The sequence below is a fragment of the Dermacentor variabilis genome, chromosome 1 (assembly GCF_050947875.1).
Source record: "Dermacentor variabilis isolate Ectoservices chromosome 1, ASM5094787v1, whole genome shotgun sequence".
NCBI lineage: Eukaryota > Metazoa > Arthropoda > Arachnida > Ixodida > Ixodidae > Dermacentor > Dermacentor variabilis.
In genome coordinates, this window is record NC_134568.1 from 227023222 (window position 1) to 227047938 (window position 24717).

Sequence of the window (24717 nt, forward strand, 5' to 3'; positions counted from 1 at the left end):
ACGCTCCATGCCGCGCGGAACTTAGGCTTAAACAGCTCCACTGTTAAAAGTGGCACGAGTAAATTTTTTTTTTCGCCACATTCTCTTTGTCCTCTTGCTCCACTACAGTCCTCTCTGCTGCGTTCTTATCGGTCTTGAAAGTATGTTGCATTTCCCAGTGATAACACTGCCCTAATTGATTGAAATTTTGTTTGTAAATGCACTCTTGACTGATGTAAGAACACCAGTGTGCACAGTACAAGTCACATATAAAGAAGCCATTTTTTTTACCCAAATGGTGGCTCATTTAGCTTTTTCAAATAAGTTACAAATAGTTTGGTAAACTACACACTCACAACCTACTTTCAGGCCAATAGTGTGGTTGCATTAACACAGGAACCTGTGCAGCAGCTTCCAATTGTAGGTCCCAAAATTAGAGTCAGAGGGAAGTACAGGTACAGTTTATCTCTCTGTATTTACAGTATTTCTTTTTGGCAAGACAGCAGGATGAATAATACAGTGCAACATGTTCAGGCTTCCATGAAATCTGCCCTGTGTTATTGCTTCAAGGTATCCTGCACGACTTAGTTTCATGGGGCATTTGAACAAACAATACCCTGCTCCCCCAACTCGTCTTGTTGCAGCTTCCCAATGTCAATGTTTATACTGACAGTGCAGCAATCCGACACTCAGTTTCACTCCGATTCAGCATGCTATTTCATGTCTTTTTTCGGTAAGATGCACTTATCCAGTGTAACAAGTGAGCAAGTTGGCAGATGTGTCACATTTGAGGAGTAGAACATTCGAGAAAAAGCAACAACCTTCAAAGACTGCCCTTACTGCAGAAGGAAAAGCAATCCTGGGGAAGTTAAAGGAGGACTAGGATCTTCTAAAGCCTCCTCAAAAGGTTGTGATATTCAAGTTGTTTGCTGTAAAAACCATGTTTAGATACTGTCAGACAGGAGTGTAGGCAGATGCAACGGGGGGCTGCTCACAATACTTCCAAAATGATGGCAGTTTTAATTATTCAACTTGGGAACTCTGGTTCCAAGAGGGTATAACTCCTGCAGTGATTTCTAAGCACATACATACCTGTATGACTTATGTGCAGCAGACCTTGCAAAATGCTATACCAACAATGTTCAGTTTGTCACTGGAAAAACTGTATGTAGGAATAATTTACTCCACATAAAATGTCATACAAATCTGAGACAATACGCTTGACCTGTCTCCAGTGAATGTTATCACGTGAATCAGTGTCCCTTCTGTGAAGTTAATTTTACACAAATGATGACTATTGCTTTCAGATTGTCAAAAACAAAATGAAAGGATAAACACAACTACAAATATCATATACAACAATATGTGATGTAGAACTTTGTAACTACGTCACATACTATCCACTGGACAGAAGCACATGTGACTGCCAAGGAGAATAACTGATCATTCAAACCATGTCGAACACCCTTAATCACGATGGCAATCTTCTGCCCATTTATGCTAGATACCTTAATCGTCATGCGCTGTACATAAAAACCATGCATTGTGCCATTTTTCACTCATTGTGAAGAAAGCTCCTTTGGGGGAGCTGAAACCTTAAAGAAATTTTAAATCCTTTCTTCGGATGTACTGGTCGCTTTTTTTAGAAAAAAAAATCACCATCAACATCGTCCTCTAGCAGATGGGATGTTCAACAACACTGCTGGAAGTTTATGATTATAAAAAATGCTGCATATGAAAAAGAATGCAAAAATAAACAAGCACTCAACACATACACACAAAACTCTTGCTTAGATATGTCAAACTCTGATGACTACTACTAGATGTTCACAACAGATGAATGCTAAAGTAAAAGTTGGCTCTGATGATCACATGAAAAGAAGAATGGAAAAGAAACAATGCTGAAAAGCAGATGAATGCTTAAAGTTACGAACCTAAAAATCACAAGTAGCTGCCAATTTCTGTATCCTGTATGCCAGAATTTAAAAAAAACGTATGGACAGGAAAGGCGCCTATAAAAACTGTGTTGACTGACCGGTGCCTTTTCCCATGGGCAGCTTTGCTGAGCCAAGCAATATGCGGTCTACACTTGCAACAGCACATACTGAAGTAGCCCCCCATACCACACTTCAGTGATGAAGACAAGCCTTCAACCTGCCTCCAAACAGAATGCACCAGGCAGATGGCGGGACAAAAAAAAAAAGCATGAGGAAAGTGAGGCTGTGGCTTTGCAGAGCCAGCCCCAACAGGAAACCCATAATGTGCTGCACAATGAAGTCCTGACTGAAGCAGACTGCACAGCTGCTGTGGCAATGTCCTTGTGATAGTTTGTTCTTGTTGCTGGAGAAAAATAACTGTCACAGCACCACAACGGCCAGCTATCCTTTGGAGAGATGCCTCCAGAGCACTGTCAGAAGCACAGTCAGGGACAGCACAGCTTGCTCTCGATCCAGGCGAAACGATGAAGGTGCAGCATTGAACACCGGGCAGTATGGGCACTGGTAGGAGCCACACACATGGCAGATGCTGAGTGCGTACAAGTTGTACACTTCAAACATAGTCTCATTGAACCGCTCTGAAAATAAAAGGAAAGAGCGAAGTGCAATATAGTACAAGTAGAATACACAGAGAAAAGCAAGACACCTGATACAGAACAGTCACATATCTTCAGTCAAATGGGGGGCACGTTTAGTCTGCATTGAAAATGATAATAATAATAATAATAATAATAATAATAATAATAATAATAATAATAATAATAATAATAATAATAATAATAATAATAGACTTAAGTTTATCATACTGGAAATCAGTGCTAGTACTGTCAAAATTATAGAAGGGCCCCTCACCAGGCCCCGTCAGAAAATGTTTGTCATACACTAGAAGGTTTAAAGCATTGTCTGGGAGGTATCCTACAGCAAGGATTTCTAAGCATGGTTTAGTATCAGCCAAGATGGAAGCAAATGAAATCTTGCAAGGGATCATGGTGTGAAGAGGCAAGCTACACTTGCTGCAGCAGAAGTCTCTCTCACTGTCTTGACCAGCACCTGCAAGTGACATTACTCTCCTCCCTACTGCTACATGGAAGCTGACAGCGCAAGTGATGTTTACATCACCACTCCCACCTTTTGTTCCTTTTCCCACTCCTTCCTCTTTTTGTTCCCATGCACATTAACAGCAGCAGTGTTGCATGCTCTACATGTGACAGGAATATCCAAGTTGTTCATGCTGCTACTGCTGAATGTGTGCAGCAGGCATGACACCTATGACACGGAAGTGTGTGAAACTATTTCTGATAGTGGCGTGAAGTGTCTTCTCTGAGAAAAGGTCGTAGGCTTTCGTTTGCATATACGGCAGTTTTTATGGCATATAGTGGCACAACACCTTGCAGAAACAACCATCACTACATGATCTATACTCTGCGCTTGACTGTTTGTGATGCCAAAACCTGATGAGGGCCCCTTTAAGAGCATGGAGAAAGAAATGTAAGTGTACCCCATGAATTCTAGAGAATATCCAACTTAGGCAGAGAGTTCGGAGACAAATTGCGAGTTGCTGTTACTGTACTTGATTATGGCAATCATAACTAAGTATGTAAAGACCAGTGCATTTTCATTGAGTACGCCAATGTGCACAAGTGCCCCATACAAGACGTGTTCTACACTCTAATTTACTTCTAACATAGTGCCCATGTATACAGGCAAAGCATAGTTAAATATTCTGAAAAATTGCTATAAAGTAATGAATATTAATGAACATTATATTTTGCCATATGTAGACTATTCCTAATGCAACACAATATGGTTGCTACGTAGTAATGTGTTTAATTAACCTTTTGGTTTAACACAAGTATTAAGTTGTGATTAATGCTTTTAGTGTACTATTGAATGATGAAATATCATCCTGACTGAAGATGGCCATTCTTGTAGCAACCGACAAAAGAATAATCTGTTACAAACATTCACCTCTATGTGCACAAGTGCTGTTGAGTGCACATACGGGGTGTGCAAATGGTTAATTTTGAGGCCAAATTGAATATGAATCAAATAGGGCAGGAATGCACACCTATCTGCTTTCTCCTCCTACCACGCACGTCCATGCGTGGGCCATGCGCCGTATCTTGGAGGTAATAATCTCTGTGCGGCAAGTGCAAAGTGTGAGCCAGGACGTTTGGTACCTTGATGAGCATCGCGTTCCTGCGCGTCTAGGGTTGGTGATCATGTAATCTCAAGTTTCTGAGTAATGGGGCGAAGCACTCGCGTTGTGACAGCAAATTTATGGTCACCAATTGAGATCTGCTCATGCATGACTGAGCACACGAGACACCAATAAAGCTACAAACCTTACTTCGTGTAGTGGTCTGTTTGCTGCGACTTTTCTTCCACTTCTTTTTTGTTTTTTGCTCAGAATGAATATCCATATTCTCTTACACTTTCGTTTTTTTAATTTGTAGGTGCTGGCTACGGGCAATAAGTGCGGCCAGCCATGGCGTCCAAGCATTACAGCGTTGCGCGACATGACACATGCAAATTTCAGATGTCGTGAGCCACATCAATGCATTGCTCTCGGCACGATCTGCACCACATGCGCTGGCGCTCATAACCACGCTATTATGGCCTGACCTTCTCACAATTTGTTTATAAGTGCTTACTAAACATAGGTACTATCCATCAGGAATGCTATAGGAATTTGTGAAGTGGTTTATATTGCTGAAATTTTAAAATATCGAATTAACGAAATTCGCAATTTAACAAAGTTTTTTGCTGCAAGTACAACTTCGTTATATTGAGGTTCGACTTTATTTGCAACAGTACTGCACAACTTCTTACTGATGCCCGTACGATGTTGAAAAGACAGAAGGAAAGCTCCTAAACTTATATACTGTGCCAGCAAGTTTTCCTACAATTTTTTTCTTTTATTTACTTTAGTACTGTTCTAAGCCATCACAACTTCTGAATGTGTACATCTGGTTATGCCATACACAAATGACCCCGTGCTCTTATTTAATAATTATACAAGTTTGTCTGTCCATGATTATCCATAGAGTATTTATTTATTTATTTGTTTACTTATTTGTGAGACCCTCAAGGTACACAGTTGTACACTGCAGATGGGAGGGGCGAGAATACATTGCAAGAGTAAAAAATACAGGATTACAGTGTTATTTATCTACAGAGGAACACTGTTTGAGTTTGCCGAATAAAGTGATGGAACTTGACTGGGCAGAGTGATGAAGGCTACTGCTTCAAGCACTGTCAGATTTTGGTCTCAAATGGCTTAAGAAATGTAGGCAAGGTCACAGTTGATACTTTTTCCATGTGTCCGAAATACTTCTGATGTTTAAATGTCAACCAAAACACTTTCTAATAATGCAATGCTCTGTGAATGTTGCCCTTCTGCAGCGTCCTTTCACAGAACTTATGTGTACATCTGCATAGTATGCTGCATGGAAAACAAAAATCTGGATTCACCTGAATTCAATAGCTTCTATATTCACTGGAGAGTTGGAACAGAGTGGGCCAAGTTTTAAAATTCAATTGAGTAAACCAGAAAGTGCACATTATTTGATCGGGCCTTTATTATTGTAAGCCAATTGTGCTACAACCAGGAAGGAATAAGTACCTACCTGGTGCATAATAGTCATAGACACGAATTGAAATGAACCGTGTCATGTTGGCAACTGGGTACCAGCGTTGGGCAGTAAAGTTGACACAGATGGGTGATGTGTCAAGCTAGAAACAACAATAAAAAAAAAATTGATGAGTACCTGCACTTAGCCTTAAGGAAGCTAAAAGAAACAATCAAGCTTATGTTCTTTAAAGATACACACATAATCAAAGTAGATTTCAGCCTTCTTTTCTTCATAGCGAGCTTCCCGGAGGTTGCGTACGGCTCCAGACTGCACATATGCATCCAATGTCTGCTGCTGAATGTAGTAACCTGAAGGCAAGTTGACTTCAAGTACAGCCATACCACTCCTGGGGCTCTCTTCAGTACGAATCCAGCTGCAGTGAACAAGATGCAACATTTGCTAACACATGGCAGCACTAGCACACAGGTTAAATATATTCACCATAACAAATATCTCAAAATTCAATCCTAAATCAAACATTTGGTGCTACTGGAAATGCTTTATGTTATTCAAGCAGAAAGTTGATAGATGTCCACCAAGATTCAGAATGGTAAAGCATTTCTTCGGAGCACTGTATTAATTTATTTGGTAGAAAAAAGTGCTTTACCAGTCGACAAACAGAAAAATCAAATTCCATTTTTCTGGTGCTCATACTATGGTGCTGTGTCAAGAGCGTGGTGTCCAGGATTTCAAACTAATTTTACGTATTTGGGCTCTTTCTTGTGCAGTTCTCAAAGCTTGAAAGGTTCAGGTCTTGGTTCTTTTAGAATGCAATGTAATCCTTTTTTATCGATAAGAAATTTACTAGTTCTTGTGAAAACACTGCTGAAAGTGTAATTCACCAATTCTGCCTAAATACTATGGAGATAGAATGTAAAAGCAGTACAGTAAAACCTCGTTAATACGCAGTTGGCAAGCAACTTGGATCAGGCACGCCGTTATATACAGACCTTTTCTCAGCCTCAGTAAAGTTCTCCGAGCCCAACCCCTCGGTGACGTTCTCCAATTATGGTGCGCAGGTGCACGTTGATTGTGTTACCAGACCCGCCAGACCAGCTGGTTAGCCTGCTCTCGTGTGTTGCGCGAGGAAAGTGTGCGACATTTCCCCGATTCCACACTTGTATGCCCCGAAAAAGGAAGTAAATACCATGCACCAACCGTTTTTAACTGTTTGGCATGCGTTGAGTGACTATGGCTTTAGCAGTCAGCCAATACATTAGGTTCAATGGAGACAGGGTGGGGGGATTCATCGGGACTATACTTAAACCGGAATTACACTATAAGCAGGTACGTATTTACGAAGTTTTACTGTAGAAAATGAAAGTGACAAGCTTGCCTTTGGCACGACCTAAATGAGACATGGGAGCTGTTCCTCCCATATGAATACTGGCGAATGTTCAGCGCAAATGCAGGCACTGGCGGTGGCGTGACCAAATGCCTCCAAGTGTCTACATTGTACTCCATGTGCAGCTGGACAATGGCCAGACCGGTGCCTTGCGCTTTCACAATGATTACACCCCATGCATTGGGTATCTGCAAGAAAACAAGACAATGAAGCCAAATTTTTTTGAAAAAATAGGATACAATACATCCATATTTTGTTAAAAATACGAACTGTTACTCCTACAACAGAACCTTACCAATTGTGAAATATCTTGCAATAGATGAGGAGAATAGTTATTTCTACTTAAGAGCTGCTGAAAAGTCGATCATGAATGTATAGTTAACAGAACCGACTGTTTCAAGCTTTACAAAAGTCAAAAGACCTTTTGCTGTACTGACTGCAATTAGTTGGGGAATACCGTATTTACACGATTGTAAGTCGACCCCTTTTTTTTTAATTTGAAAGTCTGAAGTTAGGGGGTCGAGTTACAATTGAAACCGAAACATGGCCCCGCCAAAAAATAAGTGATACCAACTGGTTACAATTTACAACTAGTTACAACGTAGTTACAATTTTATGTTTGCTCTATGGCCCTACCCGTATCTTTTCGCTATCCCGCGTGTTTGTTCGCTTTTCGGAAGGGTTTTTTTAACATTTTTGAGAGTCTTACAGTGCATGCAACACTCATGGAGGAGTGTCGATAGTTGATGGAAGCGCCGCTGTTCTCATTTGCGGCGGCACACTCAGAACGGCGGTGCTTGCAGGGAGTATCGGTAGTTCATGGAAGAGCAGACACTGCTCGCGAGTTTCTCTTTCTCTGTTAAAAGGCATTGGTATTGGTTTGACACGTTCCACTTGACTGCTGGCTACGTGCTACTTCTATGCTTCCCCAGTCGTCATGAGTGCTCCAGGTCCACTAATCGTTCGGCACTCGTTCACAGCAGCGTTCAAGAGGGCTGCCATCCTTTACGCCAAAGAAACAAATCACTGCGCAGTGGGCCGCAATTTCGATGTTTCTAAACGGGTGGTGCGAGAGTGGCGACTGCAGCGAAGCGAAATTTTCACCTGTGAGACAGCAAGGAAGAAATTTCCTACGTGCCGAAGTATGGACGCTTTCCGGAGCTGTAGGCTAAGCTTGCGGCATACGTTGCTGAAATGCGTGATCGGTCGCTGCCAGTGAAGTGCGACGTGATCATGAAATAAGCCCGGACCTCCGCCTTAATTTTAAGGTTCTGCTCCGCCGTGAGTACAACGAGTGGCTGGCGGCAGAAGGCTGCGAAATTACGCCAACCGGACCTGTCAAAAGAGCCTCCCTGATGGCTGCATGTGGTTGGGTGCATTTGGCGTGGGCTGCTGTTCTGCAAGATGTCCTAGTGCGGTCGTTTGCCAAATTTGAAATTTCGCTGGACCACGACGCGCTGTGGGACCGCAGCAACGATGACGATGGCAGCACTAGTGAAGACGAGTAGTCCAGTGACCATGTCAGCTACTAATTAATTTTCACTATCGAATGCGCCCTCGGGTATGCTCTCTTTTTTTTTTTTTTCCGGTCAAGCGATATGGGGGGGGGGGTCGACTTACATTCGAGTCGACTTACATTCGAGTTGACTTACAATCGTGTAAATATGGTACGTTGAATATTAGTGAGACATCTCCAGACCAAGCGAAAATAACATTTCAAGTCTCTATAGTACAAGCAAAATGCAATTATATATTAATCATGTAGTAATGTTAGTCAGTCTAATAGGTTCTTGTATTATATGTGACTAGGGTAAATTAAAATCAGTATTCGACTACTTTTCACAAGTAAACCTAATACTCTTATACCAGCTGTCCATAAGACAGCACCTATATTGTTCCTAATAATAAAAAAAATATAATTAGACTATGTTCATAGCAATATTATTTAAAAAACAAATAAAAATGAAGAATTCTTATTCTACCTGTAAAATATACATATAGCACTGCAGCTTGTGCCACATGTCTAAACAAATGCTCAGGCATAGTGCCCAGATTTCCTCAGAAGAGTCTGAAAGGAATATACAAGTATCCTATGTTATCGTTTAATAAACTCTTTCATCCTGCCCTACTGCCCCCACTTGAACAAAGAATTAGGTTGTGTGATGTCAAATCAGGGTTTAAAAAAATAAAATACGGGGTTTTACGTGCCAAAACTATGACCTGATTATGAGGCACGCCGTAGTGGGAGACTCTGGAAATTTGGACCACCTGGGGTTCTTTAACGTGCGCCTAAAGCTAAGTACACTGGTGTTTTTTCATTTCGCCCCTATCAAAATGCGGCTGCCGTGGCCGGGATTCGATCCTGCAACCTCATGCTTAGTAGCCCAACACCATAGCCACTAAGCAACCCCAGCGGGTTCAAATCAAAGTGTTGACCCTTCGTACATGGATGCCAGCTCAGCTCACTCACACATACTGAGCTGCTGCTCCATTTCAAGAGTCTTCACAAAAAGGAGTTACTGTCTGCTGTCATCTTCTGTTGTCTGCATGGCAGAAAAGTTCCTGGATCCTTTTGCTCATGATGAAATAAATGCAATAGATGCAAATGCAGTTATAGTTTCTGAAGTTATAAAAAATAAAGTAACCACTAACTTTCCAGACCCATTGACAGCCTAGTTTTCTTGTACCGTGAGCAGCAAATGTTTTTGAAGCATGGATGGCACAATATATTTCTCTGTGCTTTTTCATTGCCAGGCTAGGACTTCAGGCAAGCAATGTACAGGGAAGTATTAGATGTACCTCTTGTATAATCTATTTTGAAAGACATTTGTTGCTGAAATTTGTCAATCTCTCTGGGATGAGTTGAGCAGCGAGCCAGCACATGACAGTCACCAGAAGATGCAATCCCACATGTGCCAAAAATATGAGGATCAAATTAGGAATATCACAAACATTCATACTAACTTGCAAATATTACTTTTCTTTCCTCAAATTATGTGCTGTAGTCAATAAAACGCTTGCCCTTTATTTTTGACATTATAGAAATATGAACCAAATTACAGCACTATTTCTAGCAGTGGTGCCACATACATGCTTTGAATTTGTAGCACTGCCGTCATAGCCATTAAAAGTTGTTCGTAAATTAACACGACGCTCTCTTATGCTCAAATACATTTGATCATTAGCGGTTGAGACTGATGCTCTGAAACGTTTATTTCAGAAAAATGATCACCGACATACTTATGCCCTTCTATGTACCCGCCATTAAGTGAACAGTGCTTGTGCCATCATATATGCCAAGCCTGTAAAGCATGGGTGAAGCCATCTCTTGACATCATCTTGAAAAACCTTCACTGCTTTAAGTGCACCCTAATTTTTGTCAAAGGATGCCTTTTCAGCTCCTTCTTTACTGTGGGTACAAAAATAAGCCGCAGGAGGTGAGGCTTGGACGGTGCAGGATCTTCATGATTCGGTAGCCAGAAATTGGGTCGATGTATTGGCAACATGGGCACTTTTGTCGTCGTAGTGCAGTTTGCACTTCTGCATGAGTTTTGGTATTAATAGGGTGTGTTCACACATCAATGTCTCAATAATACTTCTGTAGCAGTCAGTGCTATTTACTGTCTGGCCATAAGGAACCGAGTGGGTGTACACCATTCCCTTGTGGTTGAAAAATGCGATGACCTCATCTTGTTGGGCTGATCTTTGCCTTCTAGCCTTTTATGGTTGAAGCTGTCCCTTTTCTACCTAGCGAGTGCTTTAATAATAATATTTGGGGTTTTACGTGCCAAAACCACTTTCTGATTATGAGGCACGCCGTAGTGGAGGACTCCGGAAATTTTGACCACCTGGGGTTCTTTAACGTGCACCTAAATCTAAGCACACGGGTGTTTTCGCATTTCGCCCCCATCGAAATGCGGCCGCCGTGACCGGGATTCGATCCCGCGACCTCGTGCTCAGCAGCCCAATAGCGAGTGCTTTGGCATTTTACCTCTGGGTCATATATATAAGTACATACAGGTCTCATTCACATTCGAAGTAATAGTGGTTATCCACCAATCTTAACTCCTCAATGCACTACCGTATTTACACGATTGTAAGTCGACCCCTTTTTTTAAAATTTGAAAGTCTGAAGTTGGGGGGTCGACTTACAATCGAAACCAAAACATGGCCCCGCCAAAAAAAAGCGATACCAACGAGAGCTACAACGTAATTACAATTTTATGTTTGCTCTATGGCCCTACCCGTATCTTTTCGCTATCCCGCGTGTTTGTTCGCTTTTCGGAAGGGTTTTTCAACATTTTTGAGAGTCTTACAGTGCATGCAACACTCATGGGGGGGGTATCGATAGTTGATGGAAGCGCCGCTGTTCCCATTTGCGGCGGCACCCTCAGAACGGCGGCGCTTGCGGGGAGTATCCATGGGAGTATCGGTAGTTCATGGAAGAGCAGACACCGCTCGCGGGTTTCTCTTTCTCTGTTTAAAGGCATTAGTATTGGTTTGACAAACTTTTTGACGCGCTCCACTTGACTGCCGGCTACGTGCTACTTCTATGCTTCCCCAGTCGTCATGAGTGCTGCAGGCCCACTAATCTTTCGGCACTCATTCACAGCAGCGTTCAAGAGAGCTGCCATCCTTTACGCCGAAGAAACAAATCACTGCGCAGCGGGCCGCAATTTCGATGTTTCTAAACGGGTGGTGCGAGAGTGGCGACTGCAGCGAAGCGAAATTTTCACCCTGTGGCGGCAAGTGAGAAATTTCCCACGTGCCGAAGTCTGGACGCTTTCCGGAGCTGCAGGCTAAGCTTGCGGCATACGTCGCTGAAATGCGTGATCGGTCCCTGCCATTGAAGTGCGACGTGGTCATGAAACAAGCCCGGACCTTCGCCTTAATTTTAAGGTTCTGCTCCGCCGTGAGTACAACGAGTGGCTGGCGGCAGAAGACTGCGAAATTACACCAACCGGACCTGTCTAAAGAGCCTCCCTGACGGCAGCGTGTGGTGGGGTGCATTTGGCGTGGGCTGCTGTTCTGCAAGATGTCCTGGTGTGGTCGTTTGCCAAATTTGAAATTTCGTTGGACCACGACGCGCTGTGGGACCGCAGCAACGATGACGATGGCAGCACTAGTGAAGACGAGTAGTCCAGTGACCATGTCGGCTACTAATAAATTTTCGTTATCGAATGCGCCCTCGGGTTTTCTTTTTTTTTTTTTTTTTTCCGGTCATGCGATATGGGGGGGTCGACTTACATTCGAGTCGACTTACAATCGTGTAAATACGGTACTTCCTGTCCAGGCAAACATTTACACAATTTTCTTGTCAGACTGGAGTAAGCAGGTGAGTGATCCATCATGCACAAACTCCAGACAAATAAACATGTTCTTTTCAAAATTTCATGGGTGCTTCCTACTAAAACCTGAGGTAGTGGGTGTACTGTTAAACAGCAAAACATCCATTGGCTTTGATCATGAGCGCTGATGTGTTGATGGTTTCCTTGAGCCACTGAAAACTGGTTGCACGACTTGAATCAGCATAAGTAAATATGAGCTTGGTTGCTCACAAGCTGGCCATGGCTCACAACCTGAACAACTAAAAGCAACGAAGTACTATCTAGCGTTCAAATGAATAGTGCTACTGCTGTGTTTGAGAGAAAGTGATGTGGCTTCTCGTGGATATTAATTGAATAGCAACATTACCAGCAAACATCTGACAATGGCACATTGAGCATGCAGCATTAGACCCAGTCTTAGTTTCTATTGAGCATCCACTGTATTTCAGGGATCTCTTAAACCTATTGGATTGAAACATCTGTTGAACTGTCAGTCTATTGGTACTGATCAGCAAGTGAACTATGAATTCTGCTGAAATTTTCATGAGAGCATGAAAATAGATGAGTCGTTGCTGTGTGGTGAGCCTCTGTAACATATTAAAAAAATAACTGCCGCGAGAATTGTTGAAATAGTGCATGCAAAAAATTTGTATACACTAAAAAACAGCAGTACCAATGTTCACATGTGCAGAATGCAATGGGAATCGTTGCAGGAAACATACACAGGATACCTTCTGCATTTAACGCTGTGTTTTACGTGGCTTGTGTAGCTACTACAACACGAAAGTGCCCAAGCCATCTGCTTTGATCAAAGTTTACCCTTTCTACTCACTTGTTGTTGCGACATAAATAAATAAATGGTAACACAAGCTCTCGCACAGCCTTATTTCACTTCAAAGACAAACTATTAAACATATTTTGTCACCATTATTGAGATAAGTTGCCCCTTTTGATGCTAATAGACCTAACAAAAGATTCCATCGTTGCTGCAAAAAGTGCTTGATTTCCATTTATCAGACGGAACCACAGCATTTATCATTGGCCATGGTTCAGTAATGCCTGAACACTCCACTAAAAGCCTCCTTGAGGACATGCCTGTCCAGAGCCACTTTATGTGCAATTACACAAATGGTCATAACACTATGTCAAAACATTTCTTTCCTGCCCTCGTGTTAAAGGCCAGAAACACACATCTGATTGTTTATGAAAAATGAAATCAGATACAAGTGTTCCACACTGTTCAACTGTTGAGCATTGCGAAGTGCCTAACTTTCTCACTAGGATTGAGTACAATAAGGAAGGAGGTGCAACTCGTACTACTGCTGTTCTTGGAAATTTGGCAGCGTTGCAACTTAACGTCTTGTATTAACATCACACATGTGCCATTTTGAAGGGAGCTATACATGTGCCACATTGCAGGTCTTCCCCAGCCTTCACTATAACATGCTTAGTCACTCACAACCTTTCACTTTAACTCAACAAATACACCCACAAAGGAGGTCCAGGTAAACTCATAAAAACTTACAGACAGTGTCTGCAACTTGGACAAGTTTTCCTGCCCAATGTGAAGCTCTCGTGTGAAGCCTGGTGTTGAAGGGGCCTCTACAGTGACTTTGATGTCAGTGACATCACGTGAGCGAGACTGGATCGAAAACTCTGTCAGAGCTTGCATGGCCAAAAGTGTGTCCTGAAAAAGGCAAAAACTACAGTTCATAACTGCAAACTTGTTAAAAATTAGGGAAGTAACTCAGTGCGCCCTTAACACTGCCACTTGAAAATGGCCACCCTTACGGTGATAGCATCTGGAAATACAGTCAGCTTCTGCTAATTCGACCCCAAAAGGATCAATGAAATTAATTGAATTATCTAATCAGTTGAATAAGATGCAGAAAAAAAGCCCATACCCACCACTGATTCATCGGTGCCAAAAAATGTGCACTCGCCAAGAATAAAATAAAAATAAAGAACATGTTCTTTATTTTTATTTCATTCTTGGCAAGTGCACGTTTTTTGGCACCAATATGTTTCCTCGCCAGATGAATTTTCGCCGAACACTTGACCACAGATTCGTTTGCCAGTATTTGCCCGATTCTAACATGAATATGAATATGAATATATCTTTATTTCCAACAGATTCCAACAACATGCCCCTGAATCAAATGGGCGACCATGTTCTATTTGTCCAAAGTAGAAGAATATCGTAGAAATGACGCTAAAGCTCCTAAACAAAGCAGAGATATAACACACACACAATATTTTAGAAAAAAATTAAGACTAGGTTGCACAATGGTTGCCAGGGTCTTCTATAGTTAGCTTCTCCGCAATACATCCGTGTTATGCGGTAAGGCATACAAACGCCGTGAAGGTGGTTTTTGTTCATCCAATTGCATCATGCAGGCAATTTTCTACCTATTTGCGTGTGTGTGTGTGAGTGTTTGTGGAGGCGGGGGAGAAAGAATGAAAAAAGAAAAGGTCTGCATTGAATTGGGCAAATACCGTAATCAGACATTGTGAGCTACGAAAATTGCTTGAAAATATTCCTAGGGCATGCTGAAAATGGGCGTTTCTAATGGAAGATAATGTCTGTTCAGCGCACTGACTCATCCCTAAGCTCCGCTGAGACAGACACTGTCACTAAAGGAGTTGCTATTGGGGTCACCATAGGGGTCAGGTGCATGCATGCTGACTGGCCAAGTTCGAATTATCTGGTGAAGACAAACTTTAGGATTGAAATAACAAAAGTTTGGGCCCATAGAAATGGATGGGCACTGGCTGGGACCATTGGTTGGGATCGAATTAACCAAAAAATCTAATTAACCAGAGTTAACTTAACGTAAGACTACTGCAGCAACACTTCATCACTTCAGTATGCTTCCCTACATTCACAGTAACAACAAAACTGTATGTAGTGAAACAGGCAAGAAATGGAAGGCCTAGTATTCTTTGTGTATGGTGTCACTTGCACCTTGCAATCACATTACAACAAACAAGAGTCGGCATTCACAGCATTTACAAATAACGTGCCATCTGTGAGACTAGCCCAGATTATTTCTGTCGATTCTAAGCTGCTGCTTCGTTTTTGTTTCATCAATGCACTCTATTTTTTGTGCATTGAGTCAGATGCTTCAGCGCTGAGCTGCTTTAAAATGCATAACTGGTGTGTAACATGCAAACTAGGAGTGTGAAAATTCTTACTTGAGTTGAGGCCCAACCACCATATGAGAGGCGCTGTGAATTCAGCCATTCCACAATCTCTTTCTGAACCACTGCCTGTCGTGCCACATGCACCAGTAGGCCATAGGCTGTGGTCTCCACATTGGATGCATCGTAAATGTAGGGAAGTCGGGGGTGCAGGTAAGGTTTGTTGTTTTCTATCACCACTGTAGGTGCGGGCAGTTCAGTACGAGACCAGTACCTCATGCCACCTGCAAGCAAATGCCAATACCTACACTTTGGGGGAAAAAGTTGCAGCAGCAAGGAAGACAACTGCATTATGTGGCTGCAGTTATTTTCATATGCGGCGGTTCTGGCACTACCCACAGTCTACTGTGATCATAACATGTCGATTTTATTAGTGAAGTGCAAGCACATGCTAGGTTGAATAATACTGCATAATCTGCATAAATATAGATTTCATTGAAAGTAGCAAAAGTATAAAGTAGAGACACGCACATGTAGGCGTGTGTATCACAGGGTCACAGAAAGGAAAGCCTTAACTGCCATCCAAAACAGAAGTAGCTGGCCCAAATGTGCCTGCTTTGTAATGTTTGCTGTGTTTACTTTATGCCACATGTGCAAATATGCCGCTTACCCTGTGAACCACCGAGATCCTATCAACATCCAGGTATGACCCATTAGCTCACATCTCGACATCACATCTGAAGGACGTCCTACTAACATGTGATATTTTGCAAAATCAAGTAGCCGATGGCTTATTGACGTTAATTCTACTTTAGAATTAAACTCTTTATGGACATCACATACTGATGTTGTAGAGATGTACATGCTACGCCCTATCAGTTGGGTGCATTTTAAGTTTTCTTGAAGATCTAAGATGTATCGGTTAGGAGTAGTACTTTAGTACTACTCCTAAATTTAGTACTTAAATTTTGTAGACATAAAAGGTGGAACCATAGGCTCAGGTTATACAATGAAGGCTGGTCCAAAATTTTCAGAGGATTTTTGTTCCATAATAAGACTTACAGGGCTGTCCCATAAGTCCCTTCAGCCCAACACAGAATGATTTTGTACACTTCTAGCAAACTTATTATGATGGAGTTGCATCACACAAATTCACACATGCACAATGCGCATATGGATTGTTACGTCTTCTGTCATATGGCAATGTGTGCAATCAAGCCAAAATAAAGAACTTGAAAGCATGTGTGGTGACTGAATGCTTGTCTAGGAAAGTTGGGGCATTGAGCATACAATGTTTCTTTTATGGAGTGTTGGACTGGCATCACTCGTTGCGCACTGGCATTTTATAGGCAACTGTGAGTGCTCGGTGGCCCAAGATGGGCATTACAGGGTGTGTGGGAAAGCCTGGCTCTACTCTTCTCTGGCTTCTTCCAGTAGCCCCACACCACTGTTATATAGTGTAAAAGCAAAAGAAATGCTGAATTCCTTCAACTTAAATATTAACGCTTCAGAGCTTTGGCTAAGTGAGTGCCTGTTGCACATACAGTCTCAAGTGAAAGTGCGTCATTGTGTAAGGGATGTAGCTGAGGATGCATCATGCCATTTTATTGTTCCACAAGTGTATATCAGCATTGTTACATTTCACCTGGCGTAATAAAGCCTGCACAGCTTCTGAAACAATACTAGCAAATTTTTCACCTGCACCACCCTTTGATCGAGGGTGAGTGCCCGATCTTGAATTAATTTTGTTTCATGATCCTGTTTTTTATGCAAGAACATTAACAGCCTACCACTGTTTTTTTTGGGGGGGGGGGAGCAGAAAAAAAAGAAACACTTTGGTGATATTTGGCCTGTGCTGTGTTCTCATCAGGTGGACTGGCTGCAAGGCAGGCACATGCATTGGAGCACCTTCCATTTTGTGCCATAACAGTGAACTATCATGGCTGCACTAGATAATGGAGATTTTTTTCTTCACTTGATTCATTTTGTTTTTGGTCCCTTACACACAAGATTGTGTAAGCTATGTGCAGGCACTTTTTAGGACAATGAAAGATGACTGTCAGTCAGCACACCATGTTACTGATCTACCTTTTGTTTTGTTTGATCACTTCCATCCATATTAAGTTTCTTCCTGGACTGCAACTAAAGGCTACTTAGGCAGAAATAAGCTGGAAATGTGCATGCAGCTCACAGGAACACACATGAGTAACATGCACATACTTGTCTCCCTCATCTTTTCATCAAGGAGGTTGAAGGCCATTTCCCCATCAGCACTGTTGACCAATGTGAGTGCATATGCTACAATGGCCAACTCGTAGGGGTCCTCCAACTTCTGGATGAGGTGCAGCATCCGCTCCAGGTACCGGGCAGCAGTGCCTCGAGCCGTGGATGCACGCGATCCGATCTCCTGCATGGCACAGGTCATGAAGGGCCACTGCTATGGACTGATTGTCATTAACGCAGACACTAAAGATGTACACTGCATGCACTTGACACGGATTTTGCCAACGTAAGCTGCACTCTACTATTTCTGACCCCTGACACACTCAAAAGAAAAAAAATGAAATTTAGCTGAATAAGTAAATTATCCTTCTGCACAACTGAAAAGTCCACTCTTACCATAATACAAGGCCTAGGAAGCAAAAAAGAAACGAAAGAAAAGCTATAAAAATAGATGCATAAAAACTTATGCATCAGTCCCCACTATTCCTTGCCATCTACCACTGGAACAAATTGAAAGCTGAAATTGCTTACGGGAACAACCACGATGCTTTTAATAATAAACTGAAGTGCCGCATGCATACTGATACATAAAAGCCTTTCAACAACCTCTATTTTTATCTTGTGTTTCAATTTTGTATTTGTATAGCTCAATTTTGTATTCGTAATCTTATATCGTGTTTTGTGAGGGGTTTCATCCTTTTTACTTGCGGTGCTATGTATAACATTCTTTCATTGCTTACTATGAAATGCTTGTAAATGGGCTTTAAGGCTACATGAATTGAATGGGGGGGGGGGGGGGCGATGCCATCTTGAAGTTCCCACACCCACCTTGATGCGACATCATGGTTGACCGCATCTGCTCGGATTGGTTACTTATTGGTAAAGATGGGACTATACTGGATTCTGAAGCGATGTCAAATTGATGTGCTGAGTTTTGGTGCGAAAGTTTAAAAATTGAAGTTTAGCCTTCATTTTCTTTTCTAGTAATTAACCGTTTATTGCGACATCAATGAAAATAGCATTTTGAAAAGGCTGATCAGTCTAAACTGATTTAGTGTTTCTCTTCAGCATCCCTTCAGCAGATAATCAAAGGTTTTATAGGTGAGCAACTTACGCCTCTGATATCCTTAACTTCGGCCAATGTGATGAGCACGTGGGCGGTTAGAGACACATTGCGAAACCGCACCGGGTCTTCCGGCCTCTCAGACTGAAATTGGAAACACAGTGTGCAATAAAAAGCAATACCATCAGATTAAAAGAAATTATGAAGCTAAAATAAGAAACAATAAACATACGGGAAGAGACATCTTGCGATCGTACGCATAAAATGATGTCTCGTGGAAGGAACCCTCGGGCGACTGCCTGTCCAGTAGCCAAGCAATGGCTTTTTGAATGACAGAGGGGTCAATGTACAAGAACTGCTCCCATTCTTGAAATGTTGCCTTGTGAAATACTCGTGCACAAAATGCTGTCAGCCTGTCAAAGAAAGTGGAGATTGCAATACCAACATTAACCCCAGTAGTCTTTCTATGCATGACAACTTAGTCATTACATTGCTAACATGGCTGTGACAGCTGCAATGCATAAACAACTTTGAAGCATTGGTAAATTAATTATCAAATATAATAAACACATACCAAACACTTGGTTGACTGTGCCATCGAAACACCTGGAAGCTTCCATCATCATTCTGATAGGTTAGCTGCCTCTGGTATCCTGCGTTGAAAGTTTTTCCCGTCTTCTTTTTAGCATTTTAGAAATTATAGGAAACTTGTCATACAATGACCTACCGAGATTCAGATACTTGAACGCCTGCCTCTCCAGGTGCATATCACGTTGGTTTGTTAATCGTAGGTACAACAGCGTATACAGATTTGCAGCAAAGCTGAACATGTTCTGCTCCCCACAGTAGAAAGGCTTTGACAACAGGCTGCTGGCATTGACAGGCATTGTAGGGAATGCTGGCCCAACTACATCACCTGAAATGTAATCTATTGTAAATGCACAGAGCACATTTTCTACAGTACTAAGCAAAACAATGTAATCCTGCTACTATTTATAAAAAGCAATCAGCATGTAGTTGGCTTCAGTGAAGTTTTTCTAGATGTGTACCCATTTACAGCAAATCAGCTTTGTAGGGGTTGGCTTACTCTTACAAATGTGACTGTACATGGTTGTACTGGCATGACAGGGTGTTGCTTCCTGGAAATATCGTAGAGAGTCTAGAAAAGCACGGCACTTTGTAGAGTTACACGCTAAGCAATCCCTTCATCTTGCATCAGGCAGATTTAAAGGTAAAAGTTGCTGAATCAATTTTATTACTCAAGTATAAGTCTTCCATGACAACTTTCTGATTTCTCTCTTTTTTTACAAGCTTCTTGTTTGTTTTATTCGACAACTTTACGTTTGTTTTAAAAGACACAGCAGGAAAAACTAAATTATTCATTATTTTATTTGTCCTAAATGACAAGTTGCCTATATGAGGTTTCCAGTGACAATGTGCTCAAAGCATTGCACTTACCAACTACAGACAAGGTGGCCCTGTTACTGCCGAACACATACAAGCGATCCTGCCGAAAGGGCAAGATGGGTGTTTCAGTGATGTTAGTGTCCAGGTACTTGATTAAGTAGGCGCCCTGAGTCAAATCCAGGATTAAGGAGGTGTGCCGATGTTGAGGGATGCCATCAGGCTGAAAGAAAGAGAAACCAGTACTCAGACCACTTGTGAATAACACACATGTTCACTCATGGCAAGTCAAAAAGATGAAGAGCTCACCTCAACCAGAAGAGAACGCGTCACCGTGTCTTTTGCAATCTGAGTCTTTGCAAGCACAGTGACTTCAATTGTACCAGTGCGCACTGCTACTATAGGCATATATACAACAGCAGATTTTCCAGGCTTGATCTGAAAGAGGACTTACTTTTAATTCTTCCAATGCATATATTCTGCAGTCATACCATACTTACTCATGTAAGGCCCCCACTTTTTACAATTTTTTTTACATGGTGTGGGCCGTGCATGAGGCAGGCTTATGGCCACTGACTGAAGTCTTAAACTATGCTCGGACTGCTATGCAGATTAACGCCACCTTTTCTTGATTTTTAGCGTGAAGCGACACAGATGAAGACTAGAAGACAAGACGAGTGCTATGTAGAGGAACTTTTTTATTCGCTTCCGCAAACGGCACTAATGAGTAGTGTTAAAGAAGTGTTGGTGCTCTACAATAATGAGTTTCGGTTTACACAGCGTTGTGGAATGCCTTTGGAATCTTTTTGTTTTACCTAGAGAATCTTGTTGTTTTACCTAGAGAATACCTTTGTAAAATGAGGTGATTCTATATATGTACAGAAATCAGGAGTTTGCAGTGGCTCAAAAGTTGCACCGGTTCTAAGTGATTTGTACCCAAGTCGCTTCAATAGAAAGCTGCAAAGTCATCTGAAGGAATTGGCAGCATGTACCTTACGATACGTAGATGATTATCTGGTGCTTTGTTCATGCGATAACTACACCAAGAAAGCCACAGATATTTTAATGTTTTCAGGGAATGTGGTGGGGGTCTTGGTTTTACGCTTGAGCTTACCCAGAACAATAAATTACAGTTATTAGATCGGTGCTTCACTTTCCAACAGGAACATTTCTGTTGGTGCTATTCGCCAAAGGAAAGGAAAAAAAATATCACTGCTTGAATTTTCTTCTTGCCATTCCAAACTTGTAAAACAGGGGATAGCTTACTCAGCTCTTAGGTCTGCCATTGCTAAGTCGTGTCCACACAGAATTTTTCGCAACAGATAGATAGGCTAGAGAAGGCTGGCTATCCTGCTAATTTATTATCACTAACCTGTGAAAAGCTTTCAAAATGGGTAAAAAGTGCTGCAAAAAAACAAGAAAAACAGAAAAATGAAAAAAGGTTTGCTGCGATTCCCTACGTACACAGGTTGTCACACGGTTTATGAAATGTGGCTAGTAGATACGACATCGATATGGTTTTTTTGGCCCCTTGCAAATTGTCAATGATGTGTCCTATTATAAATAGGAACCTTGAGCAGGGGGGCAGAAAATAAAAAAATGATTGCAGCGTTAGGCATGTGTTCTCTTTTTTACCTTGTAACACTGGTATAGTTTATCAGGTTCTACTCAAGTGCAGGAAGGCTTATATTGGACAGAGTGGCAGGTGCCTCAATATCAGACTAAAAGAACATAAACAATTACTTAACAACCCTAATGCTTCCCACTAGCGTCGCATTGTTTTAATTGTGGTTCTAAACCTTTGTCTGAGGACACAAAAGTCCTTTCAAGAAACAAATGCTAAACTACATGCCAAATAATTGAGGCATTTCACATTAAAAGATTAGGAGAGACTTGTTTTAGCCAAGCATCAATATTACTGTTAGAAAGTGAATTTCAGTATCTTCTCAGCATGCGTGTCAATCGCAAGTGCCTTTTCTTGGTTAGTTTTTATGGCTTCCCTATCTTCTGATATGCGTAACTGATGGTCTTCAGGCCTTATCATGCTTGTCTGCTACAGTTTTTGGAATCATTTATATACATTTTGATCGTTTCAATAAAGATTTAGTTGATAGTTAGTGCTCATCCAGTCTTCTTCTAGTCTTCGTCTGTGTCACTTTGCGCTACAAACCAAGAATATGTTACCGTACCAACTCACCTAACTGTCCATCCTTTTGCATTAATGCAACCACTGGCGGCCGACTGTGAGCACTTTTATTCAGTCATTCTTGTTGCTTCGTTGTCCTTGTCACTTGACGAGTTCGCCTCATCTGCGTTCTCACAAAGCTGGTCGTCCTCTGTGCTCTCTATTAATTAGGTTATGGGCGGAGACTAGTGCTACGCCCCACAAAATGAGGTGTGTAACATTACTGAAGCTTTATCTATATTTTCACAATTCTTCTGGCACAAGAACTAGCTGGTGCAACAGTGAAAAGTCCAATATTCACTGAGATCGCATAAATTTTCACTAATAATCCACTGCTCCTTCATTAACAGGAAACATTACAAGTTGGGAACGATGTCAATGTCTTAATTGATCTAAACATGTTGAATACCACTCACGAAAATCAAGTGCTGGTGTTCTCCTGACGACGTCTCTGGTGCATAGGAGTTAACTCGCCCCAAGGGTCCCACCACGACAAACCTGTAGTCTGGAGAACTAGCCAGTGTGATAAGTACCTGAAAAAAAAAAAAAAAAAAAGAAGTTGAGGTTTAAGTTATGAACTAGGGGAAATCAATTGAAAAAAGGTTTACTCCTTTTTTTACTCCATGACAAATTAACAACAAAAGGGTATAGACGTTTCGCCACCTATGCAGGTGGCATCTTGCAGTATACACTGACAAAAATGAGGGGAGGTCCAGTCTATTCATCCCACACGTCCTTGTAAACGTGCATAAGCTCACTAATATAGCATTAAGTAGCTTCTGCTCCCTGTCATAGAGACCGCTGCCACATGGAGAACAAATTTTGACTTGCAAAGAAAGAGGCACCTCCAAGTTGTCGCCTAGCTGTTGCGGCACCCCCTGCAAAATTACTTTGCACATTACATTTTCCATAAACATATCACTGCAGAGGAGCATTATTTACACTCAAAATCTGCTAAATCCACCAAAATTACAGCTCAATGAACATCGACTGATATCATACACTAACACAAAGAAACTTGCCTCAGTTTCGTATAGTCTGTAGTTGAAGACGGTGACACGTATACCTAGCTGCTCTCCAAGGCGAATCTTTGATGGCATTTCCACATTCATGTAAAATGGCTTTGCACTTGAAAACTAGCAGAAAAAAATAAAGACAAAAAGGATAGACAATTGAACTCGTACGTCTCATGATACCTAAAACATGTTGATCCTTCTATATGTAACTCACTTCGATGCTGTTAGACAAAATCCCAAAGCCACTGGACTCGTCCATTCCAAATGCACTGATCATCCATTCTGTTGGCACATCTGGCACAGGTATGTTGAAGATGTAATAACCCAAGGGCCTGAAAGCGAGTTAAAAAGGAACTTATTACATTCGAGGGGCAATAGGGCATATGTCTTTTGTATGTACTAGAAAATGCATACAATATCAGGAAATGCTCTGCTGGGTGATTCCATAACAGATTGAACATGCATGTCTTCTTGATATTTCAATATATATATATTTTTGATATGATGTTTAGGCATATTCAAACTGCACGGCACCGCAAATTTTATTCCCGAAAAGCATTCCCAGCAGGCCAAAAAAATATTTGAAGGTGGTGGCACAGGCGCCCTGCTACTGCTTACTGCAATATTTTCTGCCTTGACGGCCGAATTCAATGCTAGCTAAAAAGTTGTGTCCAAAACCTTTTCTGCTTGTTTTGGTATGCTTTCATGCATTTTTCATGCATTGCTTCATGCGTTTTCATAGAATTTTCATGCGTTGTTTATATTGTCTACAAAAGAAAAGAACATTTATAAATTCCGAACATGGCTCAAATGAGAAATGTTTTGTAACTTTGGTGCACCTTGCGCATTTTCTATGTAACACAGAAACTTGAAAGCAGTCTCAAATATAGAATTTTGCTTGAGCAACAATCCTGCAAGATATTGTGTTCCTGTCAATAATACAAGAAATAAATGGTTAAATAAACACGTTTTTCCCAATGAAGAATGATGGGTGTAACGTTAAGGGATAAGAAAAGAGCAGATTGGGTGTGAGAACAAACGCGAGTTAATGACATCTTAGTTGAAATCAAGAAAAAGAAATGGGCATGGGCCGGCCATGTAATGAGGAGGGGAAATAACTGATGGTCATTAAGGGTTACGGACTGGATTCCAAGGGAAGGGAAGCATAGCAGGGGGCGGCAGAAAGCTAGGTGGGCAGATGAGATTAAGAAGTTGGCAGGGACAACATGGCCATAAATGGCCAGTTGGAGAAGTATGGGAGAGGCCTTTGCCCTGCAGTGGGCATATCCAGGCTGATGATGACGATGTTTCCTAATTTGCTTTACTTACAAAATATAATAAGCCAAAGTGGCTGATGTTCAGCATGCTGCTTCCAGTGCCTTTGCTGACTGTCTATCAGTTT

At 41.6% G+C, this 24717-nt stretch overlaps 1 protein-coding gene across 2 annotated transcripts in view; it reads right to left on the bottom strand.

Moving 5' to 3' along the window:
- Nucleotides 1-425: 425 nt before the first annotated feature.
- Nucleotides 426-24717, bottom strand: part of Mcr (macroglobulin complement-related) — a 274884-nt gene continuing 250592 nt past the window's right edge. For both annotated transcript variants that reach the window (XM_075670201.1, XM_075670195.1), the window contains exons 20-35: nt 23530-23647; nt 23322-23435; nt 22716-22832; nt 20424-20552; nt 20169-20337; nt 19438-19626; nt 19285-19363; nt 18943-19123; nt 18762-18854; nt 17645-17831; nt 15479-15708; nt 13809-13970; nt 6948-7144; nt 5810-5984; nt 5606-5711; nt 426-2554 (exon numbers count right to left, since the gene is read on the bottom strand). In XM_075670201.1, the coding sequence (XP_075526316.1) occupies nt 2358-2554; nt 5606-5711; nt 5810-5984; nt 6948-7144; nt 13809-13970; nt 15479-15708; nt 17645-17831; nt 18762-18854; nt 18943-19123; nt 19285-19363; nt 19438-19626; nt 20169-20337; nt 20424-20552; nt 22716-22832; nt 23322-23435; nt 23530-23647 (2443 nt within the window). In that variant the 3' untranslated portion in view covers nt 426-2357. The remainder of the gene's footprint in view (nt 2555-5605; nt 5712-5809; nt 5985-6947; nt 7145-13808; nt 13971-15478; nt 15709-17644; nt 17832-18761; nt 18855-18942; nt 19124-19284; nt 19364-19437; nt 19627-20168; nt 20338-20423; nt 20553-22715; nt 22833-23321; nt 23436-23529; nt 23648-24717) is intronic.